The sequence below is a fragment of the Ascaphus truei genome, chromosome 18 (assembly GCF_040206685.1).
Source record: "Ascaphus truei isolate aAscTru1 chromosome 18, aAscTru1.hap1, whole genome shotgun sequence".
Lineage (NCBI taxonomy): Eukaryota > Metazoa > Chordata > Amphibia > Anura > Ascaphidae > Ascaphus > Ascaphus truei.
The window spans coordinates 40346102-40370449 of record NC_134500.1 but is presented as its reverse complement, the minus strand read 5'-3'; the positions used below and the strand labels follow the sequence as shown (position 1 = coordinate 40370449).

General features: G+C 43.5%; 1 protein-coding gene across 2 annotated transcripts in view; it reads left to right on the top strand.

Moving 5' to 3' along the window:
- Positions 1-725: 725 nt before the first annotated feature.
- HYKK (hydroxylysine kinase) overlaps positions 726-24348 on the top strand; it is a 119246-nt gene continuing 95623 nt past the window's right edge. For both annotated transcript variants that reach the window (XM_075576141.1, XM_075576140.1), the window contains exons 1-2: positions 726-833; positions 15139-15486. In XM_075576141.1, the coding sequence (XP_075432256.1) occupies positions 15144-15486 (343 nt within the window). In that variant the 5' untranslated portion in view covers positions 726-833; positions 15139-15143. The remainder of the gene's footprint in view (positions 834-15138; positions 15487-24348) is intronic.

Genomic DNA, 24348 nt, shown 5'->3' with positions numbered 1-24348 from the left:
CACCGAGGGGTCATGTGAAGTGACTACACGTGACCCTGTCGCCATGAAGATATATACGCGTGACATCAGTCCGCATGACACAACGGCGTCATTTGATGCCGCATTGCCCTGGAACACGTTTTTGCAGTTCTGCAGAACCCCGTAAGTGTGTTGCAGAGGTCTCACGCGATCCCCCAGCATTTAATTTAAATGTTCTGTGGAAGAGTGCGGGCCTCTGCAAGCGCCCGCGCCCCCCCCCCCCAAAAAAAAATCCAGCGCCCCCCACTTTGCTGTGCTAGGCGATAATGGTGAAAGGCAGGGTTGCAGACCACTCTAAGACATGTGAATGTGGTCACAAGTGATATTTTCATTGGCTATATAAAATACAGTACATACAGTGCACAGAATCGATTGAAGCCTGCATTGGCAGGGGTGTTTACAATGTTGAAGTCCAGTTTATTTTCTATCCCTTATGTGTGTTACTCATGCTGTAGTGTTTGCTAAGAAAAAGTGCAAGTGTGCAGAAAACAATTTCCCCATGATTATTTCAATGTCCTGTACAGTTCAAAATGAGACTGTGGAATGCAGCAGTGGTATGGTTGCCCTGTATCGGTGTCTCTGTGGAAAGCTTAGCTCACCCTTTCTGCTTGTAAGGGAATCTGTGATTGGTTATGGGAAAGCTTAGTAATGGTCGGTTTCTTATTGGATACAATTAAGGCTATGACTCCCACCCATAACGAATGATACATTTCTATATAACAGAAGAGGTTACCGTTAGTGAGTTCTAGTTCACAAGCAGGGGTATAAGGAAACACTATCATTTAGGAAGGATTTCCTGCAGAACAGGATATCAGGTATGATTTTGTGACAGTTGAATTTAAGGAATGTTTTAATACCATGCAGGAAAACAGTTTTGGCATTTTGATATTTTTCAAAAAGTAAGTCTCTTATACTGTGTTCTAAAATGCAATTTTTTAAAAAAAAAATATTGCTTTGAATCAAGCCTTTTATATTCTATAAAAGTTGGTATTGCCTTAGCACTGTGCTGCAGAATTCAGATATCTATAAAATATATCTGCAACGTTATTAAATGTCTATTGTTATAAACTCAAAGCAGAAATGTAAAAACAGAACATTTAAAGTGCTGAATGTTTATGAATGCTTTAATTTTCTGTATTTCTTTTAAAAACGGATTTTAAGGACATTGAACCCTTTTAAGACTATAATTTGAAGAATTGCAAATGCAATTTCTATATCATGGTTTAACTTCTAGGATTACACACAAATCACAGTATATGCTAGAAATCTCTGTAAAAAAAAAAAGCAAATGAGAGAATAGTTACAATATTGCTGTGCAATTTCTTATTGTAATTATTTTAAGTAAAGGGATTACATTTTATTTGCCAGATCTTTTTTAAAACCGGTATACATTTATTTTATTATTATTTGCTTAAGACTATTTTCAGTTATGCAAGGAATTTGACCTTTGGTATAAAGCACATGTATAACCTTTGTACTGTGAAAGAAGTGTTGTGGAAAAAAATCAGTGTATGATTCCTGATATTTTGTTTCATAGTGCCACCAATGTATAATTCAGAGTTTCTAAAGTTAATTCTCAAGAGAACAAATCAGGTTTCAAGATCTCTCTAGCACTGAATTATCCATTTAACCTGTCAATCCATTGGGAGACATGGCTTAGTAGTGGAACTTGACTTGCAATAAATGCTAAATCTATTTTATTTAAAATAATAAAGCTATTTTCCTTTAAATAGAAAATGGAACAGAGTATATCAAAAAGTAAGGGTATAATGTGCCCCCTTGTTACCATTGCACGTCAACCCATTCAAATCTGACTTGGTTGCTCGTAAAGACTACATGTGGAGAGTGGCAGGGTTAACACTTTTTGGTATAACACGTCTAGCAGCGTAACACAAAATAGTAATCAAAGTTCACATTTACTAACCTGTGTTAAATTAGATGGGGGTGGAAGCAGTGCAGTAATGGTCTAAAACTGATGACTGAGTTACAAATATATCATATTAACCAAAAACGTTCATTACAACATTTGCATGAACTTTTAAACTGATTTGAAACGACGATAGGGAGAGGGACAAGAAACAGATAATGAACAAGACAGAATAAACACTCCTGGTGTTCCTAGCATTCCAAAAGACCACAAGAAAACTGATGGTGTATTAATGAATAGTGTATATTGCAAGACACAACAATATTAATATTATGCAAAGTCAAACAAGTATGTAAAAAAAAAAGCTGTGTGTGCTGTGCACGCGCATAGTAAGTGAAACTTCTTTGACTTTTGTCACAGAAATTGACTTATAACGCGCGTGCTCGGCACACATGTGTCAGTGTGTCAGTCAGTGAGTATGTATGTGTTTGTTTGTGTGTGTGTCTGTCAGTGTATGTATCTGTGCCGGTCAGTGTATGTATCTGTACCGGTCAGTGTGTGTGTGTGTGTGTGTGTGTGTGTGTGTGTGTGTGTGTGTGTGTGTGTGTCAGTGTATGTCTCTCTCTCTCTGTGTTGTGTGAATGTCTCTCTGTGTCGGTCAGTGAGTGTATGTGTGTCAGTCAGTGTGCGTATGTGTGACAGTCAGTGTGCGTGCGCGTGCGTCAAAGTGTGCGTGCGTCAAAGTGTGCATGCGTCAGTGTGTGTATGTGTTTATTGGCAGCAGTACCAGCATCATGAATGTTGAGCGGGTGGGGGAGCTCACAGTGGGGGGGAAGGAATAGGCACATCATTCAGGGGCGGTGTTCGGTACATCACTGGGGTGTGCGTGCGTGTGTCAGTGTGTGTCAGAGTGTGCGCGTGCGTGCGTCAGTGTGTGCGCGTGCATGCGTCAGTGTGTGCGCGTGCGTCAGAGTGTGTGCGTGCGTCAGAGTAAGTGTGTGTGTGTGTCAGTCAGTGTGTGTGTGTGCGTCAGAGTAAGTGTGTGTGTGTCATTGTGTGTATGTGTCAGTCAATGTGTGTGTCAGTCAATGTGTGTATGTCAGTGTGTGCGTGTCTGTCAGTGTGTGCGTGTCTGTCAGTGTGTGTGTGTCTGTCAGTGTATGTGTATCTCTCTGTGTGTACCGTATGTCTCTCTGTCTGTGTCCTGCCCCCTCTCTCCTGACTCCCCCCACCCCCGACGGAGCTGCGGACCCGGGGGGCTCAGTCTGAGTCTTCTGAGCAGATACCCCCCCAACCCCCCGGCGGCGCGCTCAAGCTCCCCCCTTCCCCACCCCCGGCGGCGCGCTCAAGCTCCCCCCTTCCCCACAACCCGGCGGCGCGCTTAAGCTCCCCCCCCGGCGGCGCGCTCAAGCTCCCCCCTTCCCCACAACCCGGCGGCGCGCTCAAGCTCCCCCTCCGGCGGCGCGCTCAAACCACCCTATTCCCAGGCACCGCTTCTGCGCATGCGTGGCGCGCGGCATGGCAGTAGGCGGGGAACGGCGCCGCTGCCAGCCACTTCTGCGCATGCGTGGCGCGCGGCATGGCAGCGGGCGGCGGAACAGCGGCGCCGTGGCAGTTAGGAGCGGCGGCTATCGCCGCCGCATGTGAGCAACTAGGTGTGGGTGGAGGGTGAGGGGTGCGGCGGCGATTAGGAGCGCCGCCACATGTGACAGGGGGGGGCGTGTGAGCGGAGCGGCGTCCATTACGTGACGTCACTTCCGTTTCACATTTGGCCCCCCCATCTATCCAGTTTTATCCCATCAGAGGTGCCACTAAAGAAGTTTCACTTCAAAAATGACTGAAGGTACAGCCTGGATAGGAGTAGGGAAGGAAAGGGAGTGGGGAAGGGAAATCTGAAATCACAATGAAATGGGGAAAAGGGTAGGAGAACCCCTAACGGGAAAGGAGATGCAGGAAAAAAAGATGCGGGGGCAACATTAACATTTCGGGGTGATGCACCCCTTCACCTGGCCCGTTCCCATAGCCTCCATGAGGGGACTACGGTACTTCCATGCACCCTCCAGACTGAATCCTCCTCCTGACAAGCTTAAAAAACAAATAGTGACACCTGACATGAGGGTGTCATGAGGCTGAATTTACTACAGTAAGCAAAGGGCTATGTTACTAGTGAACAGTGCAGTAAGGTCTGTGGGTCACAATATGATATTAACTCCTGAGGCCCATGGTGCCTTCGCCCACGCTGAGGCGAGTGGAGGCTGTGGGAAAGCGAGTGCTTTCCCTGGCCATGATCGACGGGGCGTTCTTAGGGGCGTCACGGAGCTGGTTCGCCCTCATTGGGTGAACCACTCACAGGACCAACGTGTCGCGCCAAGAAATCAGTTTCAACTGATTTCTTGTGCAATGCGTGCCCCCTCCTGCCTCCGCCCGGGTACGCCTGCGCGATCACTGCCTTAAGGTCGTCTGATCGCGCCCACTGCGGACGCCTCCGCGCGGTCTCCCACACCATGGACTCAGACTTATACAACCTGAGCAGGAAACTGAAATACTAATTTTTAGTAAGGGCTAAGCAAGAGTAAGCCAAGGTTAACCAAGACAGAGAATCCTGTGACTCTGAGCCACCAGCGGCAGCTATACAATTTCAGACTGTCCTTCTGAGACCAGCGAAATCTCTGTGTTACAGCCACTGAAATTAACAGTAGGCAGGCAACAGCTCAATTGGCCACCTGGAGTACAGAGATTAGCACAGTGTCTACATTACGTGTCAGTGTCCATGGCAGGTTGCAAGGCAGTGTGAATCCACATAGTCCGTGCAAAGGCTTTATTCTTACGTCTGTAATATAGTGCTCACTGGTGCGCGTGCGGGCACGCACACGGTGCTGCATGTGCAGATGACACGCACGCTTTGTTTGTATGTTGGCAGCGGTGACGTAGATAGGGGGCGTGGCTCTGACGTCACAGTGTTAGGCCACGCTGTGATTGGTTCGTGGTGTCACGTGATGCGGCAACAGCGCAAAAATACAATTTTCTTGTATTTTCTCTGGTCTGCCGCGACACCGCTCACAGCCGTGCGCATCTTGACTGTATCAACGTCAGCCTCCCACAGTCAATTATCATTGACGCGCGCCCAATATATTACAGCCAAAACATTGTCAATGACAGGTTGAAGGGACTGGAAGGGCAGAGGTGGAAGAGACACCAATGGGTATGATAAGATCTTCTGTGAATGTGGGTGATGACGTGCGGACGAGCTAGGAGGGCCCCTAGGGACACTGCAAAATTAGACAACAGATACTTTATCCTATATCTATACTTACTTATTGATCTAGAGGAAGGCAAACAAAAACCCGATTAAGGGTTAAAATTAATTCCTTCCTTACTCCAAGAATTGTCAATCGGATTAATCCCTGGATCAACATCCTTCCCATGTATACTTATTTGGTATATCCCTGTACACCTTTCCTTTCTAAAAAATATGTCCAACCTTTTTTTGAACAAATCTATTGTATCTGCCATCAGTCACCATAGGTTAGGAATTCCACATTTTAACTGCCCGTATGGTAAAGAACCCTTACCTTTGTTGCTGGTGAAGTCTCCTTTCCCCCAACCTAAAGGGATGCCCCCGAGTCATTTGTACTGCCCTTGGGATGAATAGTTCATTTGAAAGCTCCTTGTACTGTTGTCACGGGAGACCAAGTCTTATTAACACACTAATACCGGGATTCTGGATTGAGCACAACAAGGAGGGTAAAATAAATTGTATTTTATTTCCTTTTAAGACAAACACACAATTCTTCACAATTACACTTAATATACACTTACTGGGATGGGGAAACGAAATATAATGTCCACGGAACGAAAACTTGAAAACAAAGTCTCTGGGCACCACTGCCCAGGAGCGGGGTGGTGCGCGAATAGAGCCGTGCGACAGTCCTTGGCTAGGGTCACCGAATGCAACCCCTGTATCTCCGCCAAAGTAAAACTTTTCATTAAGTCCTTATAGGCTTTTAGAAAAATATACTAGACAGCACTCGTGATAAATGAATAAAGAGAATCTAATGGGGTGGTGCTCAAGGGAACCAGGAGGACCCTGATTCCTCCCAATTAACATAAATAAACAACAAATGTTCCCGGCACTCTCAGTGATACAGCATAAGCAAATGGGTCAGCCAAGTGAATTTAATGATATACACAAGATGCAAAACAAAAGCTAGATAATAACTGATAATGTCTAAATAAACTAAATCAGGGAGAGAAACATGGAAGGGAGGGAAGGATGGGAAAGGGGAAAAGGGGGGTAAGGAAAAAAAGGGGGGTAAAAACGTCCAGGGCAAGGGGCAATTTATAAGCTTTTTCTTTGGGAATCCTTAGCTCAAACGAATTCTGGAAGAGGGGTGCACTTATTTGTTACGATGGTTTTAACCCCTCACACTCTGGAACTCCGCTGATGCTGGGACGGACCTTGGTTGAAGCTTAAGATGTTTCTTAGGTGAATCTGACTAAGACCAGGCAGCAGGCATTCTTATAGGCTTAAGGCTCCTATCCTTAACCTGTACAGCCAATCCCCCCCCCCCCATGGGAATAACTTTTCCTGATCACCCTGGCAGTGGGCACTCTTGGGGTCAACTCCCTCCTCCAGCTTAGTAGGACAGGAAATTGAATCTCCCCCTCCTTCTACCTGCAAGCTAGTCTTTTTCCTGTCCTAATAGCTAGTAGCAGGTTTTGTTGTTTTTGTAATGCAGGACTCACTGGTTAGTGCAGTCTCAGCCTCTCTGCCCTGAAGCTCCAGTCGACGCACCCACGAAGGGTGGCAAGACAGAGGCACATGCGACCGGGCAACCCCAGGAGCCGCTTGGAACATGGGGTGTAAGCAGAAAGGAGCTGCGAGCCGCAGGAGGCTCATGTTGACCGCGATGCGTCTGGAACGCAGCGGTAAGGGAACTGTGGACTTCGGGCGCACCCACACAACGCACGTGGGCATGCGTGTCACGTTCCGGCCGGCGGGGGCGTGCGCATGAGAGCCGAGCACACGCACTGCAGTGATGTCAGCAACGGAGTTCAGCATGTGAAGTGTGTGAGACTGATGCTGAAGCATGGAAAGCTCAGCAGATAGAAGAAGCTGGATACTGAATTGAATATGGAAGCTACAGCAGCAAAAGGGTCGCTTTCCAAGTCTAGGTGAGTCCTGAGTTTAGCATTTCAAGTTGAAGAGAGTTGATTCCTTACATATTAGGTTGTATATTTAGTATTTATTTTTGTTTTGCTTAATTAGCTCTGTGGTTACCCAGCCAGAAGAGGGAATTTCTGAGGATACGGTGGAGTCCCTGCACGATAAGAAAAAGGCGGCTAAGAAAACCAAGTGGTGTGCAGCGTGTAAGAAGCCAGCTTTAGAGGGGGAAAAGCTTTGTGGGGACTACCTTAAAGCTGCAGCGGGGGGGGGGCGTGGCCAGGACGCCGACAGAGATGGTCATGTAGGAGAGGAGCTCCTCAGACCCTCGCATAAACCCACCAATATTGGCACTTTCCCCCCAAAATTCCCCCCTTAAAAATGAACCCCTTGGACTACATACCCTGCAGATATGGCTGGCAGACAAAAAGCCCAAATGAATCAGGGCGTCACCAAATACTTTGCCCCTTCCCCACGGAGCTCAGAGGCAGCATCCTGAAATCAAGATGGCACCGGATCATCTCACCCACGAGGCCCCAAGCACGCAGCTTCAGATCGGGACCGATCTGAGGAGCCTCCCCCGACAGAGGAAGGGCTCACCCGCGAGTACATGAAAGAACGTGGTAATCAAATAAATAACAGATAATATAAATAACAGATCATGCGAATAAGTGCTTTAGACATTAAGGAAGAGGAGTCCCTGCTCCGAGGAGCTTACAGTCTGATTGGTAGGTAGGGAGAATGTACAGAGACAGTAGGAGGGAGTTCTGGTAAGCGCGTCTGCAGGGGGCCAAGCTTTATGTATCATGTGTTCAGAATAGCTACAGTGCTATTCATATGCTTCTTGATATGTGTCTTAAGGTGGGTCTTAAAGGTGGATAGAGAGGGTGCTAGTCGGGTACTGAGGGGAAGGGCATTCCAGAGGTGTGGGGCAGTCAGTGAAAAAGGTTTAAGGCGGGAGAGGGCTTTAGATACAAAGGGGGTAGAAAGAAGACATCCCTGAGAAGAACGCAAGAGTCTGGATGGTGCATAACGAGAAATTAGGGCTGAGATGTAAGGAGGGGCAGAAGAGTGTAAAGCTTTAAAAGTGAGGAGAAGAATGGAGTGTGAGATGCGAGATTTGATCGGAAGCCAGGATAGGGATTTCATGAGGGGAGATGCTGAGACAGATCTCGGAAAGAGTAGAGTGATTTGGCAGCAGCGTTTAGGATAGATTGTAGGGCTGACAGGTGAGAGGCAGGAAGGCCGGACAGCAGGAGGTTATAGTAATCAATACGGGAGAGAATGAGGGCCTAAGTCAGAGTTTTAGCAGTCGAGCAACAGAGGAAAGGGCGTATCTTAGTTATATTGCGGAGGAAAAAGCGACAGGTTTTAGAAATGTTTTGAATGTGAGGGGCGAAGTGAGAGAGGAGTCAAGTGTGACCCCTAGGCAGTGTGCTTGGGCTACTGGGTGAATGATTGTAGTTCCAACAGTAATGTGGAAGGAGGTAGTAGGGCTAGGTTTGGGAGGAAGTATGAGGAGCTCTGTTTTAGCCATGTTAAGTTTAAGGTGGCGGATGGCCATCCAGGATGATATAGCAGAGAGACATTCAGAAACTTTGGTTTGTACAGCAGGTGTAAGGTCGGGTGTTGAAAAGTATATTTGTGTGTCGTCAGCATAGAGGGGATAATTAAACCCAAAGGCCTTCTCCAGCTTACTTGACAAGATCACCATGTCATTCTCCAACTGATATTTTTTTTCCCAGTCACCCTCTGCTTTTTCCAGTGCTAATTGCATCCTTGACTTTTCTTCTATCTATAGTCTCTTCTCTTCTGATTCGTGGAGTCTTTTATCTCCTTCACTGGCTTGGACAGAGAGGGTCTTGTACATTTTGGTTTGTAGTTTCAGACTCACTTTTCCACCCTTCGAAGTCCTCTCTTATAGAACGTATCTCTGTTTTCCAGTAGCATCTCTCCTCCCGAACGACTTCCATCTCTTTTTTGAAGTAGAAAATCTCCTCCTGGTAGACTTTAAGCTATGTATTAAGCCTGTGAACTTCCTTCTGAGAGGTTTCCAGCGCTGAGTAAGCTTGATCAATTAAACTCTGGTCATGGGCAGAATCAGCGTAAGTCTTCTCCAGTTTACTTGAAAGGATCACCCTGTCCCTCTCCATCTGATCTTTTTCTTTCTCCTGGAGAACACACTTAGCAACTGCTGAGGATAGACAGCTTTGTAGTGCAGCCTTGGTTTCTTGCTCCTTATCTAAACGTCCATGTAGACAATCAATCTCTTTTCGTGCAGATTGAAGTGTCTGAGTTAGGGCATCTTTTCCTTGATTTAATACATCTTTCTTTTCTTCCACTATTCTTGGGATAAGTCTGTGAGTTGACTTAAACTGCAGCATATCTCTTTCATCAAATGCAGACTCTCCTGGGGTTAAAGGATCATCCTTAATTCCTTCTGCAAATTACACAGTAATACCTCCTTTCCTTTTCTTCTTCTTCCTTGCTTTGAGAAGTTCTGAAGAATCAGTGGTACTGTGTTCACATTTATTGCTCAAGATTGTTTTCAGAGTGGGAGCCATAGCTTCGGACATAGGGAAACCAAACGTACCAAGAAACCAGTAAAGAGGAAATGTGTCTAAGGCAGAAGCATTAGAATGAACAACAGAAATATTAGACACAGAGAGACACAAGATAGGAGCACTGACCTTTTGAGACCTTAGCATCAGCCGGAGTTATATCTGAATTTTTAGACATCAGGTGTAGGGGTATCATATAAAAACCTGCAGTTAACTCTGAATCTTTAGAAATCAGGCATAGAAATATCATAGACAGCAGGAAACTACTACTGAAAAACTTGCAGTGAGATTCAAATCTTTTGACATCAGACATATGAATATCAGACAGAAAAACCTGCAGTTAAATCTGAAACTTTAGATATCAGGCGTAGGGATATAAGACAGAGAAACCTGCAGTTAAATCTGAAACTTTAGATATCAGGCGTAGGGATATCATAGGTTGCAGAGAAACAAACTTCAGGGGAACTTGCAGGTAAACCTGAAACCTTAGAACCAATCATAGGAAGAACTACAGATTGCAGGAAAAAATTACAGCATGCAGCAGCAAAAGAATGGGAGCACTCTTGTCTTTTGAAATGGGAACACTGTGAAAAGCAGTGGTCCAACCAGGGAAAGCAGTAAATCAAGGTAACCGTCTTAAATAGAAATGTGAGTCATAAAATCTGCAGTGGCCCACCCAAAAATGCAGAGAGATACAAGCCTTGTCCAGGGAATGAAAGTCAGAGTCTAAAAAAGGTGGCAACAGGTACTGCAAGGGTTAACCCAGGCACTGCACAAAAGAAAAAACCTCAAAGAAAGGTGCACTAGTCTCTGCGGCAACAGTACTAGTCTCCGCAAAAATGTTTTTCTTTATGAACGCAATCATTCTTGCAGAACACTTAGCAGCAACAAAAAAAAAACCTTCAAGATCCCAACTTGTATTTCCAAAAAAGAAACAAAAGTACTTATCTTCAACCATGCGGATGCGGTCTGCTGCAGCAGGCAGGAAAGGGAGCAGGCAGAAGAAGAATCTGTTCCAGCGAGGTCCAGATGTGGCCTTTGTTTTCTGTCACGGGAGACTCTTGTGGCGGGTTGGATCTCGGTGGCCGGAACAGCGATAGCGTAGTCGTCTAACAAGCAGGGGTCTGAGGCAGGTGGCAGATAGCATAGTCGGGTAACAAGCAGGGGTCTGAGGCAGGTGGCAGATAGCGTAGTCGGGTAACAAGCAGAGGTCGGCAACGAGGAGACTGGAACAGGACAGGGGAGCAGGAGCAGGGACTGAGAACGGGGAGCAGGGACTGAGAACGGAGGGCAGGGACTGAGAACGGGGAGCAGGGACTGAGAACGGGAAGCAGGTACTGAGACCGAGGAGCAGGGACTGAGACCGGGGAGAAGGGACTGAGACCGGGTAACGAGGACTGAGACCAGGGAACAAGTAGGGACAAGCCAGCTTACCAGCAGGGGCCTTTACTATGAACAGAATCAAATACAGGACTGGTACAGGAACAGATCAGGATCAGAGACAGAAGCATGTGCATAGGAGTCTGACTCAAAACAAAGGCAAGGGAACAAACAGGAAGCAGAACAATAAGACAGAGAGAGGAGCAACAAGAAGACAGACAGACAGAGGAACCCAGAGCAAACAGAAAACAGTAGCACACCCGGTGGACAAGGAAAGAACTATGGTTAGGCAGGAGGTCTAGGAGACCCTGACAGATATACATGCATGCGCCTAGCTGTCCACCAATTGTTCAGTATCTACTATAGAAATTGCCCAGCCAATCATAATGCTTGACTACATTTTCTAGAATGGTGAATAAAATAATAGAACTAGATAACCTTGAGCAAAGTGATTGATTACAGGAGAACGGACCGATCTGCAGTAACTAATCCCTTCTGTGTGCATAATGTATTGATATTTAAAAAAAAAAAAGAATTAAATACGGCAGCTTGAACTGCAGGTAGTGTAATACAGGTAGTTACTGTTGTAAATTATACTGTATTTACCTTCATTATAGACTTTGCCAAATGGGTGGTGATGAGCCACTGTCACTCCTGTAGTCTTCATTATACACGTAGTTGACAGGTGACAGCAGGCCTGCTACACCTGTAGTTAACAGCTGATGAAGCTGGAAATCTTTTTGGTATATGCAAGCTTGCTGGTATCTGTATGTAAAATCAGGCTCAGTCTGGAAGTTTTTCAGGTATCTTGGCGGGGGACAGATAGCAAGGGTTGCCGGTCACCAGGTTTTCACTGACGGTCGGACTGTTATTTTAAGCCGGTGCTGGCGCCGGTTAAGGCGCTGTTACATTGCTGGGCTGGGATTGACGAATCTTATTTTGATTAAATCTGACCTTTCTCCTTTTGAAGTCTCCATGATCAAAGATACTGGAAAAATCTGGCATCACACACTTATACCCTCCTATAACTCTGTGTGCAGGGGAATTACGAAAAAAAACACGGATCACTACTTAACTTTTAACTTATTGCATGCTTCCACCCATGAGCAACAGGTGAAAATGTGTAAAAGTCATATTTTGTGATGAAATAATCATAGATTTCAGCAACTGTGGCCATTTTATCATCTGCTGCATTAATTGCAGAACATATTAAAATGCATAAGTACAGTCAGGTCTTTTGCACACGTATTTCTGTGTACTCATTGCGTCGGTCGGCAATTGTGTAAAAAAGACACAGAGCATTGAGTTTTTATTATGAAACGCCTAAATTGATACAGTAACTTCTTCAGTACCAAGGTCAATTCACAATGAACCACTGTAGTAGACTTATTAATGTAGCACAAGTAGCTTACACATTAGAATTCATTACAATTCATGAATATCTGCCACATGGCGGATAAGAGAAGAATTGCCCCAATTAAATCCGAAACCAGTAATTAAACAGATCAACTGCAGATCAACCACGGATCAACCATGCGAATGCGACATGAACACGGGGATGCAACATTTACACTACCGACACACTTTATTGAAGTGTGGTCGGTACCGCAAGCCGGGAAATCTCCCGGCTTGCTAGTGGCCGCCCCTCGGCGTGCCGCGCGTCATAGACGGGAGCGTGCGCCCCCTGCACGCGTGTCCAGGGGCTCCCCGAGGGAGCCCTGGTGTCCCGCGATCGCGGGACAGCGGCAGGGGGTTCCGGGGGACCCGGCGGACCCGGCAGCGGTAGGGAGAGCGCCCCGATCGGAGGGCGCTCTTCCGCTGCTTCGGCGCGCGCCCGTCACACTCGGGCACGCGCCAGGCTACTGCTGCGGCACAGAACGGGCAAATGCTCGAATAAACTGTGCCGCAGCAGTATAGTGCGTGGAATACAGGAGATGCGACGACAACGGCTCCGAGACGTTTTAAAATAAAGGCTCGCGCAGCAGTATATACCCCTTTATTTTATTTATACAATTAAATAATAAAGATGACCTTTTAATCAGATAATTCAACATTAGGATACCCTGAGTGCTCTTATGATACCAGGTCTTTTCTCTCCTTAGTCTCCTTCATCTCTATCCTGGGATGAGCACCGTATCCATTAATACTATAGCCGAGCAGGGGTAATTTCCATTCCCCTCCACCCCTTCTCCCTTGCCCCTTAGATTACATCGGAGTTCAAAGCAGTCAGAGGATGCCAGAGGTGCGAGTAGCATTTGGGCAGCGGGAAAAGACGGAATACCATGTACTATGTACCCTTAGCTATTTCACATTTCCCGCTTTTCTAGCCAGCTTGACTCTGATTGGTTGCTTTGAAATTTTCCCACGTGTTGATTGCTTACTGAGTTTTGTTAATGAAGCTTAGAATACTATAAGAATCTGTGAGCCAATCAGATTGTAGTTCTCCGGTAGTAAGAGCACAGGCGAGCTTTTCAAAGTTGCTCTTGCGCGAATAGCGGAGCAGCCAGCTTCGATTTCAAGCAAGGAAAGCCTGTCTGCCAGAGACTAAGTCCAGCTTTCTGCGGCCAAGTTCTCAAATCGAACATAGCGGATGTGGCTGGGATTTAATTCTGATTTTTGTTCCTGGGGATTTGGAGTAACTTGCAGTCAAGAAAGTCCAAGTTCTCAGAAGAGAAGAGTGCGGTGGCGTATGTAACTTTATGCCGATTTGGGTTCCAGGAGATTCCGGGCTAAGTCCCGGTCAGGGTAAAACTTTTATTTAGAGTTCACAGAACCTAAGAAAGTCTAATTTTTGACCCCAGACCCCCAGTAAGTGTGTCTTTTTGTCTGTATTTTGTGTATCATTGTGTGTAAGTGAATGTATGTGAATAAACTTCAATTTATTTCATTAATTTGTTTTGCTCAATGAATGATCCTGGTGAAAAAGGTGTAAATAACCTGGTCTCCCGTGAGCAAAAATAGCAAAATTCTTAAGCAGAGCACAGAAATTTCCAAAAATGGGGCCGCACGCATCACTAGGTGCATACAGGTTTGCCAGCTTGACCTGCTCCCCTCAAAGAATGCCCATCAGACAGATAAACCTGCCCGTCCTGTACTTTATAACATCAGGTTTGAAGGGAATAGCACAGTTCATAAAAATTGCCACGTCTCCTTTTTTAACAGAGGCAGAGTAGAAATATACTTGAGAATGTGACCGGGACATTTAAACATCGTGGAGATAGCGGAACCCTATACCAGAGCCTGTAACTTGGGAAGCTTTTCCAGAGACCCCCTGCTTAAATACATTGTTAATAAAATAAAAGCGGCGCGATCGCCTGTTAGAGGTGCGCAGGGAGAGTGATTGACTGTCTCACTCTTACTGCGTGTCTCTTACAGACTGATGCCGCCAGGTACGATTCACACAGCATGAGTCCCATTCAGGCGCAGGGACCCCATGTGTTTATCTGATGGGCCATTATGGCCTGCTATGTCCTGCACTGTGCACGGTCAACACTTTGCAAACTGCAGCAGTACATGCTCTGCGGCAGGTGACACATACAAGATGTGTCTGTATACTTTAAAAAAGCATTGAGTTTCCATTCCATTGAGTTACCCGTCTATCTGAACAAGTTCCTCACCCTACCCAATGCAGCACTTATCATCTGAGATCTGACTCAAAAAGACTGTTCGTGGTCCCAAGGTTCAGCAAAGTATCCGGCCGCTCCTCATTCTCTTACAGTGCACCCCAAACCTGGAACAATCTACCGGAAACTCTCACAGTCACCACCAGTCTAAGTTCTTTCAAAACTAAAGCTGTCTCACATTTTAATCTTGCCTGCAACTATTACATACGCCTATCATATATATTATCTTTACCTGTGCATGTAATGTCTTGTATATAATGTATACCCTGTTCACTTATGTAATTTGTATTGTTACCATGTATTATTTGTCATCATAACTCTATGCCCAGGACTTACTTGAAAACGAGAGGTAACTCTCAATGTATTTCTTCCTGGTAAAACATTTTATAAATAAAATGAATTGATGAATTGATGATAGTGATATTTCGCAACTCAATGTAAAGTTACATTAATACATCTTCTGTGATTACTTTACCTTTTGTATGTGTTTATACTAATGTCTAAACTACTATTTTTTTTTTCTAGACACAATGTCTTCTGAAAATGAGCTTGGGAATTCACAACTTGCCAGAAAGCCAACTCTTAGTGAAATACAAGCCATTAAGTTGGTTGAGTCTTTGTTTGATTTAAAGGTATCCAGCATCAAGTCTCTGCCAAGTTATGATGATCAGAATTTCTATATTGAAACTTTGAGTGAAGAGACTACCGATTGTACAGAGTATGTTCTAAAGGTAACAAATAGTGAAGACAGTAAGAATGAAGAACTAATTGAAGCTCAGACAAATGCCACAATGTTCTTGTGCAGTGAAGGCATTCCAACTCCTAATCCTGTACTCACAAAAAATGGTAAAATGATGTCTCTTGAATCTATAGGTAAGATGACCAGAACACCTTACTGTATGCTTTTCTTAAAATTAGAGTTGTTCACTTTTTTCATGTTTTGATTTTGCCCAAACTTGTCAACTGGTTTAGGATTATGGAAAAAATAGGAATTTAAAAACAATCAAAGGGTTTTTTATTCCCATGTAAGTATTTATGCCATTTGCAAACTATTAAGCACACATAAGGATTTTTGACAAAAGACATATCTATTGAAACATGAAATACATATTTTACATGTTGATTGAAACTGACTGGTATACTAGTTAACCGTACTGACTGGTCAAATAGTGCTCTCTCTATAATTATAGACCGACTGATAAGGGGTGTTGTAATCCAACTGGAACAGATTTACTGGTACTAACCTTAATATAAACAGTGGTGAGAAGAAGTTTGTGGAACCTTGGATATTCACATATTTCGAACCTAAAAAGTCATTAGAGCTTAATCTACTGTAAATCCTAATAATGTATAAAGATAACCTGATCAAACAAATGACACATACATGATACTTTTTCAACATTTATTTATCCAAAAATTATTCAACGTTCAATATCCGTGTAAAAATGTATTTGAACCATTAGATTCAATACCTGGTGGAAACCCCTTGAGCAGCAATGGCTTCAACTAAACATTTCCTGTAACTGCAGGTCAGCATTTCACATCAGTTTTGAGGCATTTTGGCCCATTCCTCCTTACAGAACTGCTTCAACTCAGTGACATTTTAAGGCTTCCTTGCATGGACAGCTCATTTCAGGTCCTGCCACAAAATTTCAATGGGGTTTAGGTCTGCACTTTGACTAAGCCATTCTAAAATGCAGATTTTCTTCTTCTGCAAACATTCTTTTGTAGATCTGCTTGTATGTTTAGGATCTTGCTGCGTGACCCACTTTCGGTTAAGCTTCAGCTCATGGACATATGTTCTAACATTCTTTTCTAGAATATTCTGATACAATGCAGAATTCATGTTTGTGTCAATGATGTCAAACCATCCAGGTCCTGAGGCAGCAAAGCAGTCCCAAACCATCACACTCCCACCACCATGCATGACAATTGGGATGAGGTTCTTCTGTTCGAACGCATTGTTGTTTTTCTCAAAACTTAATTTTTCTCACTGAGGCCAAGAATTTCTACCTTTGCCTCGTCTGTCCAGAGAAAATTGTTCCAAAAGTCTTGTTGATTATCCGAGTGCTCTTTGGTGAACTTCAGATGTGCAGCAATGTTCTTTTTAGAGAGCAGGGGCTTTTTCCTGGCTATCTTTCCATGAGCACCATTCTTGTTCACTCTTTTTCTGATAGTTGAGTCATGAACACTCACATTAGCCAAGGCAAAGGTGCCCTGCAGATCGTTTGATGTCACTCTGAGGTTGATTGTGACTTCCTGGATGATTTGATAATTTGGTCTTGAAGAGATTTTGTTAGGTGACTGCTCCTAGGTAGAGTTACAGTGGTCTTGAACTTTCTCCATTTGTAGACTTGGTCTGAGTCCCAAATCCTTAGAAATAGTTTTATAACCGTTTCAAGACTGATGAGCAGCAATAACTGCTTTTTTGAGGTCCGCACAGATTTCTTTTGATTGTGGCATTGCGTGTTTCCATGTAAAAGAAGTGTATATCACTGGCGCCTATGAATGCATATAAAATGAATAAAAAATAAATAATAAGAAATAGTATACAACCCGGACTGTTGGAGGTAACTGGAACCCTGGATGATGATATCATAGAGCTGCAGCCGCCTTTACCCTAGTGCGGCCATAGCAGCGCAACTCTGATAAATACGGGCATATGCAGTATGAGGTTTTTTTTCCGGCGTATATTGCGGTATTTTAGCGCTCGTAATATTAGCATTTTATTAGCGCTGTCTGCAATACTGCAATACCGTCTAAAAACTCAGGGGGGCATTCGCGAGCTGTTGTCTTCAAAGTCTAATTCTTTAGCAGTTCAACCTACGTCAGTACACAGTGTGCGTGTGCGCGCAGTAATTGTAAATTTGCATATTTATACATGCATGTGCAGTGCTGTATGCCTCATTTAAAAATTGTTGAAACGCATAGGCGTGTACTGTAACAGTATCACATTTCGGCATATACGCTCTCCCCTCGCTCGCCCCCGCACACACACAAGCTAATTTACTGCACTGCAGTATTTCAACTTCTTATCTTATCTACAGTACAGTACACCTCTCCCACACCATTCCTTTGAATGTGTGTCTTTCTGGTTTCAATCACATTCCTGCTTGATAGCTGATGATAACTGCGCATGCGTCTGTAATTTCACCACTGCTTGCTTGCGAAGTTCAAGAGTGAGTGACCCAATTTTTTTTTTACGATATTCAATCTGTGCTGTAGCTTTTGACTGCGACACTGTGCGTTTGACAGCACATGGTTGATTTGTGTGCTTTTTATGTATTTGGGGGTGTAGGGATGAAATTATTATGATGACCTGCCTTTTGAAAATATGTAATTTCTTTGAACTGCAGTACAGCTAATTCTTCATGCAGCTGTACCCTGTACCCCCCTCCCCCACGCACACACACAAGGCTCACTCAAGGATTTGAACCTCTTATCAACAGACACCTCTCCAGAACCATTCCGTTTCTAAAGCTTGTCATTGTGTTTTTAATCATCCGTCCCTAGCCGAGCATCACCTCTCTGCGCCTGCGTGCCTAATTTTCCTATTGTTGGCTTTGATTCACTCTCCAATCCTCTTTGGGATGGGAGCTACAGTACATAGCTGATGATTACTGCGCATATGTCTGTAACTTCACCACTGCTTGCTTGCGAAGTTCAAGAGTGAGTGACCAAAAAAAAAAAATTCTCCTCTTTTTTTATTTTTATTTTCTCCACAAGCCTGCCTAAACCATCTCGATATTACCATATTCAATCTGTGCTGTAGCTTTTGACTGCGACACTGTGCGTTTGACAGCACATGGTTGATTTGTGTGCTTTTTATGTATTTGGGGGTGTAGGGATGAAATTATTATGATGACCTGCCTTTTGAAAATATGTCATTTCTTTGAACTGCAGTACAGCTAATTCTTCATGCAGCTGTACCCTGTACCCCCCTCTCCCACGCACACACACAAGGCTCACTTAAGGATTTGAACCTCTTATCAACAGACACCTCTCCAGAACCATTCCGTTTCTAAAGCTTGTCATTGTGTTTTTAATCATCCGTCCCTAGCCGAGCATCACCTCTCTGCCCCTGCGTGCCTAATTTTCCTATTGTTGGCTTTGATTCACTCTCTAATCCTCTTTGGGATGGGAGCTACAGTACATAGCTGATGATTACTGCGCATATGTCTGTAACTTCACCACTGCTTGCTTGCGAAGTTCAAGAGTGAGTGACCAAAAAAAAAAAATTCTTTACCATATTCAATCTGTGCTGTAGCTTTTGACTGCGACACTGTGCGTTTGACTACACATGGTTTATTTGTGTGCTTTTTATGTATTTGGGGGTGTAGGGATCAAATTATTATGATGACCTGCCTTTTAAAAATATGTAATTTCCTTGAACTACAGTACAGCTAATCCTTCATGCAGCTGTACCCTGTACCCGCCTCCCCCACGCACACACACAAGGCTCGCTCAAGGATTTGAACCTCTTATCGACAGACACCTCTCCAGAACCATTCCGTTTCTAAAGCTTGTCATTGTGTTTTTTTTTTTTTTTAACTTATTCTTTATTTGTTTTTTTGTTAAGAAAAGTGGGGAGTGGGATACAAAAGGGGGAACATGTTACTTGTGAATCACATACATTTGTATCATGTGGATAACACATTCAATGGGGAGACAATAATGACATCACTGTTATGACAGTGTTTAAAGTATTGAATACAGAAAATTAACTGAAAAGACTTAAAAAGGGGAAACGAAAAAAAGGAAATGTCATTGCTTTTAGAATATTCATTTCATTTGTTGGTATATCATACCAGCTTAACATCCGTGCATTTGTAGAATATCCGAAACTGGATATTGGATACCCTCCAGGCTCACCTCTGCATTTTATACAGTTACGATTCCTATCACACCAGGGTTACCTCAATAGTGAAGCTCTTGTTATTATTGTTATTTATTTATTTTTTTGATTTTTTTCTAGCTAGTCTGTTTTTACCTCACCTATTTTGTGATTTTCAGGATTGGAGAGTAGCCCTCGAGAGATATCTATTTCCTATATAGGTTCTCCATGGTTCCCAGATGTCTATGTATTTCTGTACTGTGTCGTTTTGTATCCCCGTCAGTTTTTCCATAAGACAGATCCTCCATAATCTCGCTTTTACAGCGTGTATGGTCGGCTGCTGTTCTTGTTTCCATGCTTTGGCTATTTCGCATCTGGCAGCTGTATATATGTGTGTAAGAAGTTTGTTGTCAGTTTTTTCCATGTTTTCAATTGGCCTGCAAAGCATTACCTTCCAGAGGTCTAGGGGGAAGTCATACCCAAGAATTGTCTGTGCCATATCATGTGTGGCTCTCCATAGCTTTGTTACCTTCGGGCACGTCCACCACATATGTATAAACGATCCTTGCTGGCCACACCCCCTTGTACACAGTGGGGACGTGTTTCTGAAAAATTTGGACAATCGTAGTGGGGTGTAGTACCATTGGTGGAGCATTTTATATGCATTTTCTTTTATTAATACACATGTGGAGCTCTTTGCTATTCCTTCAAATTTGTTATCCCACTGCTCCAGATCTAGTTCTCCCAACTCCTCCTCTCACTTTGTCATCATTTTGGGTTTTACCTCCGTTTCTCTTTTACCCTCTGCAAGTATGCTGTAGACTTTAGAGATCAGACCTTTTTTGTCCTCCCCTGTAAGGCACTAGTCCTCAAATGCTGTGAAGTCACTATATGGACTTGTCCTCTGTATGTGATCTCTCAATTGAAGATATCTAAAAAAGGCCGAGTCATGAAGGCCAATTTCTCTCTTTACTGTCTTGAACTTTTTAATATCTTTGTTTACCCATAGGTCTTTTACCCTTGTGATTCCAGCCTTGCTCCAGTCCTTAAACGCTGTTGGTTCCGTGCCTGGGATAAAGCTAATATTGTCAAATAGTTATGGTTAATTAGCACATCTGAGGCACATTCAAACAAATGGTTTTCTACACAGGGTGTTCCCTGCCTAGGTGGCAACACTTAATTTGATTAGGCGTAGACAGAAAACAGCATTCAGAGATGGTTTTTACCTAGCATTGGATCACTTGCATATACTATATAATACACACAGCAAAGGCTTCAATGATGATTTAGAGATGGTTTTTACCTAGCATTGGATAACTTGCATATATTATATAATACACACAGCAAAGGCTTCAATGATGATTTAGAGATGGTTTTTACCTAGCATTGGATCACTTGCATACAGGCATACCCCGCATTAACGTACGCAATGGGACCGGAGCATGTATGTAAAGCGAAAATGTACTTAAAGTGAAGCACTACCTTTTCCCACTTATCGATGCAGGTACTGTACTGCAATCGTTATATACGTGCACAACTGATGTAAATAACGCATTTGTAACAGGCTCTATAGTCTCCCTGCTTGCGCACAGCTTCGGTACAGGTAGGGAGCCGGTATTGCTGTTCAGGACGTGATGACAGGCGCATGCGTGAGCTGGCGTTTGCCTATTGGGCGATATGTACTTACTCGCGAGTGTACTTAAAGTGAGTGTACTTAAAGCGGGGTATGCCTGTATACTATATAATACACACAGCAAAGGCTTCAATGATGATTTAGAGATGGTTTTTACCTAGAATTGGATCACTTGCATATACTATATAATACACACAGCAAAGGCTTCAATGATGATTTAGAGATGGTTTTTACCTGAGGAGAGAAGAAGGATAAGATCCATTAGGGTAAGAGTTCCTTCCTTTTAAACTTCAGTTGTTCAGTAGTCATGCCACTTATAATGGGCCACTTGGATATGGGCTGCCTGGATTTGTTTGTTCACTGATCGTGAACGGTCTTTCTCTGTGATTGCGCAGTAGCACTAATCCCACACCCATATCCTTGGGCGTGTACGGACCGTACTGCGGTCCCAGGAGGCGGGCCCGCTCAACAAATCAACTTTTTATTTTTTATTTTAAACATTTAACATTTAGCATTTCTATCCCTCCTTTTTTTTTTTTACTAGAATATTTACGTAGACCTCCCAATTTAAATGCATAGAGCTAAGACTTTGTGTTCAACTCTATATTGAACAAGCATAATTACACAACTAAAAACATACATTAACATTAATTAGTTAATTACATTTACCCTATCTTGTCTACATCTCCCCCCCTATCTTGTCTACCCCTATCTTGTCTACAACCCCCCCCACCCCCCAATTTTTTTTTTTTTAAAGTTTTTTATATATTTATTTAAGCTTAACTTCTTGCTTTTTGCGGACTTGCACTCGTAATTCTAACCTTCGGATTACCCGCTTATCTATGGGGGGGATTGTTGGTGACCTCTTGTTATTCTTTATCTGGGTCTACGTAACACATTACAGTACAACATTTTTGACATAGTTCCTTATGTCAGGTTTTTTCGAGTCTTCTCTGTTGTAGCATGTTTTGCAAAGACCTAAGAGTTCTGGTGGTCCTTTAGATTCCCTCTATGTGGAGTGGTTCCTCTGCCCACTTCTTTCCAAATGGGTCGGACCAGGGGCAGTCTGCGCTCTTCTCTGGTTATGGAGTCTGGTGGTTGCAAACCCAATATTTCTAGGAAGTCCACTCCCTCCTCTGGATCCCTCATGTTGGCTTGCGTTCCATTTCTGGTGGCGATAAGGCGGAATGGAAACCCCCATTTGTATCGAATTTCGTTGTCTCTCAGGACTTTAGTGATATGTTTCAGGGCCATCCTCTTCATCAGTGTTGATGGTGCCAGATCATTGTACACGTCTATCATCACATCTCCCCATTTCAGCCCTCCTTTTTCCCTTGCCAGGGTAAGAACCGCTTCCTTGGATTTGAAGTAGTGCAGCCGCACCACTACATCTCTTTCTCTATCTCCGGCTTGTGGTCTCGGTCTAAGCGCTCTATGCGCCCTGTCAAGGAGCAGTGTTGCTGGGGGCATTTCTGGGAGGAGTGTCTGTAAAAAGAGGGGGAAGGGGAACACAAAATGAATGAGTCCCCTAAAGAATTCACTAACTGCACACCTACATATTATAAAATCTAACTTTTAATAAATTTACTTAAAACATATATTACCAATCGTAATGTACTAAGTGTTTTTTAAAAAATGAATTAAATATTCAATAACGTGCAACCCTGTCAGATGAATGTATGATTGTACAAACCCAAATGTAATATTCCTGGGTTTGACAGGACAGTGGATGCTGAAAGTCAGGGTGTTAACCCCTCTGGAGTATATATGCAGACTGTAGGTAACCGTATCCTACTCAGTGAGCCTTTAACTGGTCACAGACTCAGCAATCCTGCAATGATACATATAGCAGCGAACACCTATGTGTTAAGTGCATATGCTTGAGAAGTGACGCTGATACAAACACAATCAATCCACAATACCCTCAGTATAGTTAGGCTGGAACTCGCAGTGCCATTGACATAGAGTTTCTCAGCAAAGAGGCTCAGATTGTGTATATATCATGTATTGTGTATAGCAGGGAAGCAGACTCACTGCCCAGTGAGCCTTTAACTGGTCACAGACTCAGCAATCCTGCAATGATATATATAGCAGCGAACACCTATGTGTTAAGTGCATATGCTTGAGAAGTGACGCTGATACAAACACAATCAATCCACAATACCCTCAGTATAGTTAGGCTGAAACTCGCAGTGCCATTGACATAGAGTTTCTCATCAAAGAGGCTCAGATTGTGTATATATCATGTGTTATGTATAGCAGGAAAGCAGACTCACTGCCTGTTGTTATATTTATCAAGCTAATGCTGTCTGCATAGATAAAACCAGGAGACTTAAGGCACTACATTAAAACAGCTCCAAGTAGGAGACTGACACAACTGCGCGTCCAACGCGCGTTTCCCTCCAGCAAAGGAGCTTCTTCAGGGACAAATTATTATTACGTATTATACACAATCTGAGCCTCTTTGATGAGAAACTCTATGTCAATGGCACTGCGAGTTTCAGCCTAACTATACTGAGGGTATTGTGGATTGATTGTGTTTGTATCAGCGTCACTTTTCAAGCATATGCACTTAACACATAGGTGTTCGCTGCTATATATATCATTGCAGGATTGCTGAGTCTGTGACTAGTTAAAGGCTCACTGGGCAGTGAGTCTGCTTCCCTGCTATACACAATACATGATATATACACAATCTGAGCCTCTTTGCTGAGAAACTCTATGTCAATGGCACTGCGAGTTCCAGCCTAACTATACTGAGGGTATTGTGGATTGATTGTGTTTGTATCAGCGTCACTTCTCAAGCATATGCACTTAACACATAGGTGTTCGCTGCTATATATATCATTGCAGGATTGCTGAGTCTTTGACCAGTTAAAGGCTCACTGAGTAGGATACGGTTACCTACAGTCTGCATATATACTCCAGAGGGGTTAACACCCTGACTTTCAGCATCCACTGTCCTGTCAAACCCAGGAATATTACATTTGGGTTTGTACAATCATACATTCATCTGACAGGGTTGCACGTTATTGAATATTTAATTCATTTTTTAAAAAACACTTAGTACATTACGTTTGGTAATATATGTTTTAAGTAAATTTATTAAAAGTTAAATTTTATAATATGTAGGTGTGCAGTTAGTGAATTCTTTAGGGGACTCATTCATTTTGTGTTCCCCTTCCCCCTCTTTTTGCCTGATTCACTTTTCAGTTCACAGTTTGCACCCACATTTACAATTACCATTATTATCATTTACCTTCTCACT